Genomic DNA, 10,264 nt, shown 5'->3' on the forward strand with positions numbered 1-10,264 from the left:
AATTATAGATTAATTTTTTTATTACAAATAATCTGTTTTGAGATGAAGATTATCGAAGAATAAGATATTTTAAATCATATGCCAAGTTAAAGAGTCAGGTTAACAACTGCCTCATTTTTTCCTCTCTAAGAAAATATAATTCGGAGTAATAAATTAGATACAAATCATTTTCAATCATAATTCATTCGATTTCAATTATATAGATATTTGTACTGTAACGAAGAACGTGCTCACAGTAATTCAATTAATTAAATTTAAAGGATATGAAAAAAACTTGGAAGGAAAAAGAGCGTAAATGTAACCTATCCTAATGGAAATGCAATGACACTTTGTCCATGTAAATAGAATTGTTTTGGAAAGCGACTCGGAGCCTCCCGAGAAAGACGCTGGAAATATATGATGCGATTAACAGCATTTTGCTCGGTGACAAGAAGTTATGTTCGAAACAAAAAATATAATATTTTAAAAAAATATAAAATGAGGCATATATGTGGGTATATATACGTGGCCGGGTCTGACGTGTCGGTATTGTTAGCACAGTGTTGCCAGATGTTAAAAAGTGTGTGTACCAATCAAATGGTAAAAAATGTACTAGATTCGGAGCGTATCTTTTTAAAACGCGCGTCTCTTCAATTGCACTTTGCATTGCTTTGTGTCGATGATATATTTGAAATGGAACGATTGTATCTTTGATGTACATTATATACATATATGTCATATATACATACACGATGGTATACAATGTGTGCCGCCCGGCAAGACAGTGATGTGATAGATAATCGATTCTTTATCACATGCTGCTTATCGCGAAATAGAAAATTTTTGATCGCTCGTATTGGTACTATTGGCAGTACTTGTCGTCACGTGTTGCACGTTGCACAGGTTCACGCATCACACACACACACGCATGCGCACTGTTCGCGCACACAAGTGTATTCATATAACATACGATGTTGTGGAACTGCTGTTTGAATAAATTGTTATGTTTTTTGGGTATTATCTTATCGCGATTACCTAACATAAATGGAAAAACTGATACAGCTAAAACTAATGTACTTCTGTTGCTAGGTAATTTACATAAAGTACCTTTTTAATGCGTGCTTCGTAAATGTAATCCGCGAGTATTACATTTACGATTCTTATAAAATAATTGATGAAATAAATTAATCGTAATAGTTTTATATAAATTCAAATAGCTTTTTTAAAAATATAAAAATGTTAAATACTAAAAAATATATTTTTAGTATTTAAAATTATATATTTTTAAATATAAGAAATGATATAAATATATAATGAACAAAATCAAAATATACAAACTCCTTTAGCTAGAAAAAATTAGGTACATTTATAATTTTGCAGTTAAATTCATTTTAAATCCATAATCTAGAATTTTTATTATGTAAAATAGTAGTTTATTTATTAATTTACAGCTGATGATGCTGGGTTTCAAATGCGATCATACCTGAATAAAATATGTCAGACTCCTAATTTGGATAAATTAGCAAAGGAAAGTCTACTATTCAATAATGCATATACATCAGTCAGTAGCTGTTCACCAAGGTATTGTTGTTATATCCAAATTGGATCTAATTAATAAAGATATAAATCTTGAACTGTGTATTTTTTTGTAGCCGCTCCGCAATATTAACTGGATTACCAAGTCACCAAAATGGAATGTATGGTCTTCATCATGGGATTCATCATTTTAATTCTTTTGATAATATTCAAAGTTTGCCAAAAATATTAAAGAGAAACAATATACGGACAGGTAATAATTAATGGATTTATATCATTATAAATTGTGTTATCATAATTTGAATATTTTCTTTGTGCAGGAATTATTGGCAAGAAACATGTAGGCCCAAATAATGTTTATCCATTTGATTTTGCACATACAGAAGAAAATAATTCTATTCTTCAAGTAGGCCGCAATATTACTTATATAAAATTACTAGTCCGTAAATTTCTTTCACAAAATAAAACACAGTAAGTAATATTCTATATATAATGCTTGTATTGTACATAATTTTATTTTTTTTAAATGATATATTGATTTTTTGTATCATGTATAATAAAATTCATGCTAAATTATTTTGAACATTTCAAAAAATTATATTACTATTAAATTTTCATTATATTTATTATTTTGGATTTTCTTATTTATTAAAAAATTTTGCAGACCTTTCTTTCTATATGTTGCCTTTCATGACCCACATCGCTGTGGGCACACTCATCCAGAATACGGCAATTTTTGTGAAAAATTTGGTAATGGTGACGTCGGAATGGGTACAATTCCCGATTGGAATCCAATATATTATCAATGGGAGCAAGTTAAAGTGCCCTACTATGTTCAGAATACCGAAGCTGCTCGGAGAGATATTGCTGCTCAATATACAACCATATCTCGTTTAGATAAAGGTCTTTCTAGTTACTTAAAAATTGCTCAAATATATGTTTCTAATATATTACAAGATAAGATGTTTTATTTTTATATATCATATAAAAGCAGTATTTAAAGGGAATATAAATTGTTTTAGGCGTTGGCCTTATTCTTGAAGAATTGGAAAATGCAGGATTCAAAGACAACACATTGGTAATTTATACATCCGATAATGGCATACCTTTCCCGAATGGTCGTACAAATCTGTACGATCCAGGTTCGTATATTTAGTTATATTTAGGTATTGAAAAAACGAAAACTAACAGACAGAACGTTAGTATTTTAAAAAACACAATCAAATATTAAAAAAAAACATTTAAAGGTTTGGCTGAACCCATGATGATGTCATCACCAATCCATGGCCATAGAAAAAACAGCGTTACTTACAGCATGACATCTTTACTAGACATAGTACCGACAATTTTAGATTGGTTCAATGTAACTTACTTGGATGAAGATTCTAATGAAGTATCTTCTCTGGAACTTACTGGAAAATCACTTTTGCCATTACTTCTCGAAGGTATATATAATATGTATGTTTATTAAATGCAATATGTATATGCTGTCTTCTGTCAGAGAGATTATACTGTGAAATTAATTGATATTTCATTTATAGAACCTGTAGAAAATAATACGGCAATCTTTGCTAGCCAAACACATCATGAAGTTACCATGTATTATCCTATGCGTGCAATTAGAACTAAACGTCACAAACTTATACATAATATCAACTATAGAATGCCATTTCCTATTGATCAGGACTTTTACGTATCTCCGACGTTCCAGGTAATCTGAAAAAAAAAAAAAATATTCAAAAGATATTATCTTTTTTTTAACTAGAGTTGAAATTGTTTTAGAACAAATTATTAATATTTATAAGTAATTTATTATTATATTATAAATGCAGGACATTCTAAATAAAACAAGAAATCATCAGTCTTTACCATGGTACAAAACATTAAAGAAATATTATCAGAGACCAGAATGGGAATTATACGATTTAAAATATGATCCAGAAGAATTAAATAATATAGCTTCAAAAGCGTCCGCAAAGGTAATATTGTATATATAATTATATATTAATTACATTTCTTAACTAAATATAATAAATATATTTTAATGTTTTATGTATATTCTAAATTTCAGGACATATTTGTTGAACTTCAAAAACGATTGTTCAATTGGTTAGAGATAACAAAGGATCCATGGTTGTGTGCACCAGATGGTGTTCTAGAGAATATTGGACAAAATAGTAATTCTCAATGTATGCCACTGAATAATTTAAACGATTGAAGCTTCCTGATATTTTCCTGATATTCATTGATAATCATTATACATATATATTATATACACACATACAGCATTTTCTTTTTTATAATTTTATATTCTAATATGCATTTTTGTAGTAATAATAAGTATTGAATATAAGTTATAATAGAGAATTTTTACTATTTATTATATCTGATGAATAGTAAGAATAAGTACTGTAATTTAATACTCAGTATAGTATATATAAATAACAATGTGCAATACTCATTTATAAAGTATGAGAAAGAGAAAAATAAAAAAAATTTAATGATACAATATAAAACCAGGCTTTTACAATCTAATTATAATTTACCAACCTTTTGCATTTAGAAATTCTAATTCCTAAAGTGTTTAAGATAAAGTTGCTCTTGACGTTGAGGTATTCTTTGATTCTCTTTCGCGATACTTGATAAGCATTTCATTTAGTTGATGAACATAAGCCGATGATTTGTTGATGGATTTTATCACTGTCCTCAGTTCTGTCGCTATTTCGTTCATCTAAAAATGTATAATTAAATGTTTTACCTTCAAATACATTACAGAATAAATAAAAACATTAACTACACATTGATTATTAATATTTATATAATTACAAGGAACTCTCACATATTGTTTATAGTTCAGATATCTATTATATTTTTGATTGTTATTATAAATTTGTTTGATTTGAATCATAAATAAAAGACACAAAGCGAGGCCACCCAACACGACGAAAGAATTCGAATTCTGGAGTCCACGTAAAACGAGCATCACACTTGTTGAGGTTAGAAAATGAATCAATAAGGTACAAATCGTTACATAATATTAAATGAAGCATAAGTCAAGACATTAATCGTTTAGGCAAAGCGTTTTCTCATAAAGTGACAACGTATCAATTATTCTGATTATTCGTATTTTTACATTCATTTTCACAAGCAATGCCGAGTGGATCTATATGACAATGCATAACATATAATTACAGATTACTTCAACTCGTGATCACTCGTGATTTGACAGAGTAACCTCAAGTGATAATTTTTTCTTTTTTTCTTATTGTAACAAAAAAGATTTTATCTTTTTTGAAGGAAAACTGGTATTTAATAATAAATCAATTAAAAAGTCAATAATTGTATACTTAAAATTTATATTGCTTATCCTTTTATTAGTATTATATTACATATTTTAAATGTATAATTATAGGACAGAAAATACACAGAAAAAGATATTTTTCTAAAATTATATATTCTTTTTTAACACTTTGCCATATCATTTATATTTGATTGACATTTAAATTTTCGTAGATATTATTACTTTATTTACAGGTGAGTTTTATTTACCTGATTTTGAAACAATTTTATTAAACAATTGAGACATTAAAGAAACAATATATACATTATGTAAAATCATCAAAAATTAAGTATTGAAACAAATAAAATATCTATACTATACTATTAAATTCAATATCAAAGTCAATTTGATAGTCAAAGTGTTAAACCATAACTGATGGTAGGCTTGTTCATAAAGTTATAAATAATGCTGATATAAAAATTAATTAAGCCTATGCTTGACTAATATACATTTTTTTTAAATATCAGCAATATGAAACATTGATAGAATTACATAATGTTCTTATTCTAGTAAATCAAATAATCATTTAAAACTTTTAGTACACAAATGATCCAACTGATATAAGCATTTACAATTTTTTTTTATATGTTTTAACAATCGGCGAATATTTAATCGGTATCCTCATATTCTTCAGTTCCTTCCGTTCTTTGCGACGCAGTTTGGATTGAAGACTCTTAATTCGATATCGTAATTCTTTTTCTTTTTCAGTTGTTCTTGATGATGTTTGCGTACTTACGCTCTGATAATATGTAAAAAATATACAAATAAATAGATATAAAATATAAAAAAATTTCTTTTAGAATGAAAATTTACAAACCTGAGTTCGAGGAGTGACCTGTATTGCTTTGTCTGTTTCATTTAATCCTGACGACACAAGAAATGTCTCTTGCATTTTCGAATAAGAATGATCATGAAAATTATTGTTATTTATACTTTCTAACACGACATTTTGATATTTTGGATATAATTTTTCCACTTCTTCAACTATTTCTTTCTATAAAATAACAAAAAAACATTTAACAGATTGAAAGGACTCTTCCTATATAAAACTTCCTATATAACAATAAATAAAGAGCAAAGTAAGAGTCAACACATTTCTTTAAAATTCACAAAAATGTATATTAAAAATGAGGTAAAAAATTACATAACGCAAAAATTAGAATGTAAATTAAGAAATGATTAAAAGTTACAAGTTTCGGCTACCGGTTTGAGCCCTCTTCAGACATTAATATAACGAAAAAATCGCAGAACAAAAAACAAAAAAAAAAAAAAAAAAAAAACAATTGTCGCAAAAGATCGCATATCGGGAACAATCACATATCGGGTGAGTCTTGATGTCGAATTAAACGTAGTTTCCGAACGATTGAACAATCAAATGTATTAAAAATATCTTGGTAAAGTTCTAGTTGATAAAAAGATAAGTTGATAGAAAGATTAAATTAAAAAACAAAAAAACGTACCAAAAAATCTACGCATAAATGAGATAAAATACCGGAAGTCTAATAAAAAATAATAAAATTGTGTAATAAAAACTCACCAGAAAACTCACCATTCATGTGTAAGAAATATAAATTAGCGTGTCCAAAAAGGAATGAAAAACATTTAAAATATATACAGTAAGAAGGAACGTAGATGTGCAAGACAGACATTACGTGTCGATTATTATGTGCGTTTAGTAGTGCGGATCAACAAAGACTGAGAGAGGAGACAGACTGTTAGTAACGGAAAGTCAAACTTTATTTATGATGGGAATATAAGCCTTGTGGAGGCCATCGGTATCAGTTTGTAAATTTAGACCATTCTTTTGCTTTTTGATATTAAGCATCTCTGAAACCAAACATCTCCGATAGCAGGGCTCTTCGTTTAAAATTACGATTTCATCCCATTTAAATTTATAATCGAGCTGTCTCCTATGCTCAGTTATGACAGATCGAGGAGTGTTGTATCTAATGTGATTGCGATGTTCAGCAATCCTGGTCTTTAATTTTATACCCGTCGTCCCACGTATGACGCGTCACAATCTTTACATGAAATCTTGTAGACCACGTTGTTCTTCGATGTGTGTGGACAAATATCTTTATGTACTTTGATGTATTTTTTCAATTTATTAGGACTACGGAAAGATACCCTGATGTCGTTTTTATTGAAACGATTGAACTTTTCCGTATGGAGAGGAATGAATGGAATCGTAAGCCAAGAAACAGATTCATTCGTCTCGACCTTGTCAGTAAAACTGCTATGTGTTATGTATCTATTTTTAATCAAATTTTTTATTCGTAGGTTGATTGTGTCAAAAATGAAGGATAATGGATAATCATTGTCTAATAAAATGTTGATAATAAATGTCAAATTCTGTGTGTGAAACTTAACGTCTGATAGTAAAAATGTTCTGTCAATCAGCGAAAAAATCGTCCCTCTCTTCTATAAAAAATAAAAAATAAATATATAATAAATAAAAACTCAGTTAAAATACAAATAAATTACAAGTTTCGGCTATCGGATTGAGCCCTCTTCAGACATTAACATATCGAAAAAAATCGTAGTACAAAATTAATTATCGTAACTGTTCGCATATTCATTACATTCACAGTTCGGGTGAGTGTTGATGTAGAACTCGACATTATTTCCGTACGATTGAACAGTCAGAAGTGTTTCAAATATTTTGGAAAAGTTCTAATTGATAAAAAAGATAAAAAAACTTCTTACGAAAAAATACACGCAAATAAATTAACACATACCGGAAATATAATAAGAAATAAAAATCACCAAAAATCATATATAAATTTATGTAAAAATTTATTCAAACAAGTGTGTCTACATAAGTATACAAAAACTTTTAGAATATATAAAGACAAGTAGAACGCAGATGTGTAAGACGGACATTGTGAATAAATTATTATGTATAATATCGCTCGCTGATACGGATCACCACGGACTGAGAGAAGAAACGGACTGTCAGTATCGAAAAGTCAAACTTCATTTACATATAGAGTATATATGTCTTATGACCTTCAGTGTTTGTAAATTCAAACTATTTTTCTGATTCTTATTGAGTATCTCGGAAATTAAGCGTTTTTTATAGTAAGGTTTTTCATCTAAAATTTTAACATTATCCCATTAGAAATCATGATCATACTGCAGCCTGTGCTCCGACAACGGACAGAAGTGTTATGTCTAATATGATTACGATGTTCTGTAATTCTGTTTTTAATTGTCTGCTCGTCTGTCCAATGTACGGCGCATCATAATTATTGCAATTATTGAGGCAATTGAAGAGGAATAAATGGAGAGAAACAACAAACAAATTTACATATTTGTATGTGTTACGTATAAAATAAAAAAGTTAAATTATTTTAAATTACTTACAAATTGGGCTATATCCTTTGGAAATATAGTAGGAACTGCATTCTTTTTTAAGAACCGTCTACCAGAAAGACATTCGTATTGTGATTCGTCAAAATGTGCGCTGCATATGTGAGCATATTTTGAAATGTTATTACCTCTTGGTATAACTTCCAACCATATCTTTAACAAATCTATATTTTTCATCGGGAAACTGAAAAGAATATAGGAAACAAAATTAAAAGTTTGAAAATTAGATTTGAGGTTATATAACAATTTGAGGTTTATATACAATAATAATCTACCTGACAAATGATACATCAACATCTGGTCGCCATGATGCGCTACATCCATTAATACAACAATTTTTCACCATTTTTTATTGTTAAACACAAACTGGAAATAGAAAAAACAATGCGTTCACTGAGCGACTTGCGTGGTGTGGAGCAGCGTGGCGTAGTACCTATGATTCATCGAAACTTTCCTAACGATCTCTGTTTACTCGCAATAAGATATGATAAAATGATGAAATGTATGATACGGATAATCGTCGGGAAATATTCGCTAGAGTATATAAATTTATATTTTTATATAGACAATCTCGTTCTCCTGAGAAATTTGCGTAATTATTAATATATTTACAAGTTATTAATTATTTTAATGAAATAGAAATAATTTAATAGAGATCCAGAGTAGTAAAGCGTGTCTCAGCAAAATCGCACAAATTTGTGATTACTAATTGCTTATGATGCTGGCAACTTGCTAATAGATTTGGCTTCAACGATTTCGAACATACCTATGAAAATATATAAAGTGAAACATTACGCATAATGACGGTAGCAGTAGTGGAAATAGCGAATCAAATATATCCGATGTGCACTTTGCTACGTATAATAGCGCTGGTTATATTGGAATAGCCAATCAAATATGCCCAAATATGCACTTTCCTACTGCCCATTCACGGGAGTACTTCACCTTATATTTCCACTATGAATATACCAACAGTAATAGCAAATAGCAACAAAGCAGCAACATGCAAGTAACAAGGGCGGACTCAACAGTTGAACGAGTGTTCACTGTTGTTATTGGTGTATTCTTTTAGCTCATCCAATCAGAATTTTAGATTTAGAAGAATACATCAATAGCAGCGAGCACTCACTCAACTATTGAATTCGCTGAAGGCGCCCAATATATTACCTTGTGTGTCAGCAATATGATAGTATTGTGTGATATCGCATATTATTATAGATACATAATGGCAATAATACATATTTTAATGATGAATTTTGAATTGCTGGCAAGTTGCTAGTAGTAACTCAAAGTTGTCATATGTGAATGCATAATAGTTACCAATAAATAAGGACTCAATTGTTGCAATTCTGATAGCAACACATACTTAGCAAGCAACAAGACACATTACTATCTGGGGAGGTGTTTTCTTAGGGAGGAAAAGAAAAATAGGAAATTAAGTTAACACGAAATGATTAGATATCAATAATAATATTATGTAATTCTCTCGACTTTTTAAACAAGTTAATAAAATGTTTGATTGTGTAAAATGATGTGTATAGAGAATATTAACAAGGATATTAATTTTAAAGTCAATTTGTACATAATATGTAATAACACAAGTTTACAACGTTTCAACACTGTTCATAATTCAAGGATTAAAATTTTTCTTTACATAAATGTTTAAACTATATATATATATATATATATAATTATTTGTATACATTAAATCAATATTATTTATAAATTATAGAATAATGTAAGTGGACGGTCCTAGATAACAAAAAACATTATGTTTTACATTATTATAAAACGTCTTAAGTCTAATTAGCATCAGTTATTGGCTTAATTGATGGATCGGTACTGTTTGCAGAAAAAATGTAATTTCTTATTTTCTCTTTTTTTGCTTTTTTTATCTATTAGCAGATGATGTAAGGAGGACTTGTCTAAAAAAATACGTCCTTGTACGCTTGTTCATCAGCTTAAAGTTAATCTACATATATAATATACATTCTTATAATTATTTTTTTGCTTATTATTCTATGTTTTAAGTACAAT

The 10,264-nt window shown here is 28.7% G+C and overlaps 3 protein-coding genes across 9 annotated transcripts in view; 1 reads left to right on the forward strand and 2 right to left on the reverse strand.

Annotated features, from left to right (window-relative positions):
- LOC108755528 (phosphomannomutase) overlaps nt 1-2,966 on the reverse strand; it is a 5,140-nt gene extending 2,174 nt beyond the window's left edge. Inside the window, exon 1 of one of the 4 annotated variants that reach the window (XM_018498603.1) lies at nt 2,888-2,966. The gene's annotated coding sequence lies outside the window, so the exon portion shown is untranslated. Of the gene's footprint in view, nt 1-203; nt 462-504; nt 598-2,887 lie in introns of those variants that run through there. The other 3 variants (XM_018498612.1, XM_018498595.1, XM_018498586.1) reach the window with 3 other exon arrangements.
- Nucleotides 893-3,796, forward strand: LOC108755513 (N-sulphoglucosamine sulphohydrolase). The gene is made up of 10 exons (XM_018498562.1): nt 893-1,068; nt 1,431-1,560; nt 1,632-1,768; nt 1,836-1,986; nt 2,180-2,418; nt 2,538-2,657; nt 2,763-2,960; nt 3,057-3,226; nt 3,348-3,494; nt 3,587-3,796. Exons 1-10 carry the CDS (start codon nt 951-953, stop codon nt 3,731-3,733), a joined length of 1,557 nt encoding a protein of 518 aa, XP_018354064.1. The 5' UTR covers nt 893-950; the 3' UTR covers nt 3,734-3,796.
- LOC108755548 (THAP domain-containing protein 1-like) lies at nt 2,948-9,184 on the reverse strand. 4 transcript variants are annotated; one of them, XM_018498651.1, is made up of 8 exons: nt 8,840-9,184; nt 8,503-8,761; nt 8,222-8,411; nt 5,673-5,849; nt 5,451-5,594; nt 4,066-4,246; nt 3,112-3,231; nt 2,948-3,026 (listed from the first exon to the last, which is right to left on the reverse strand). In XM_018498651.1, exons 2-6 carry the CDS (start codon nt 8,571-8,573, stop codon nt 4,100-4,102), a joined length of 729 nt encoding a protein of 242 aa, XP_018354153.1. In that variant the 5' UTR covers nt 8,574-8,761; nt 8,840-9,184; the 3' UTR covers nt 2,948-3,026; nt 3,112-3,231; nt 4,066-4,099. The 4 variants fall into 4 exon arrangements, with proteins under 4 accessions (XP_018354153.1, XP_018354136.1, XP_018354144.1 ...); XM_018498634.1 differs by having other exon boundaries at nt 5,428-5,594; nt 8,840-8,995; XM_018498642.1 differs by having other exon boundaries at nt 5,428-5,594; nt 8,503-8,593; nt 8,661-8,844.
- Between the last annotated feature and the right edge of the window lie 1,080 nt (nt 9,185-10,264).

The sequence above is a fragment of the Trachymyrmex septentrionalis genome, unplaced genomic scaffold (assembly GCF_001594115.1).
Source record: "Trachymyrmex septentrionalis isolate Tsep2-gDNA-1 unplaced genomic scaffold, Tsep1.0 scaffold123, whole genome shotgun sequence".
In the NCBI taxonomy this organism is placed as follows: Eukaryota; Metazoa; Arthropoda; class Insecta; order Hymenoptera; family Formicidae; genus Trachymyrmex; species Trachymyrmex septentrionalis.

Excerpts from the sequence above, each read along its gene's own strand:
- LOC108755548 (XM_018498651.1), bottom strand. The coding sequence starts at position 8,573 with ATGGTGAAAAATTGTTGTATTAATGGATGTAGCGCATCATGGCGACCA. Across the intron at positions 8,412-8,502 it reads GTTGATGTATCATTTGTCAG|TTTCCCGATGAAAAATATAG; the intron begins GTAGATTATTAT and ends TATTCTTTTCAG. Across the intron at positions 5,595-5,672 it reads AGGTCACTCCTCGAACTCAG|AGCGTAAGTACGCAAACATC; the intron begins GTTTGTAAATTT and ends ACATATTATCAG.
- LOC108755513 (XM_018498562.1), top strand. The coding sequence starts at position 951 with ATGTTGTGGAACTGCTGTTTGAATAAATTGTTATGTTTTTTGGGTATT. Across the intron at positions 1,987-2,179 it reads CTTTCACAAAATAAAACACA|ACCTTTCTTTCTATATGTTG; the intron begins GTAAGTAATATT and ends AAAATTTTGCAG. Across the intron at positions 3,495-3,586 it reads CTTCAAAAGCGTCCGCAAAG|GACATATTTGTTGAACTTCA; the intron begins GTAATATTGTAT and ends TCTAAATTTCAG.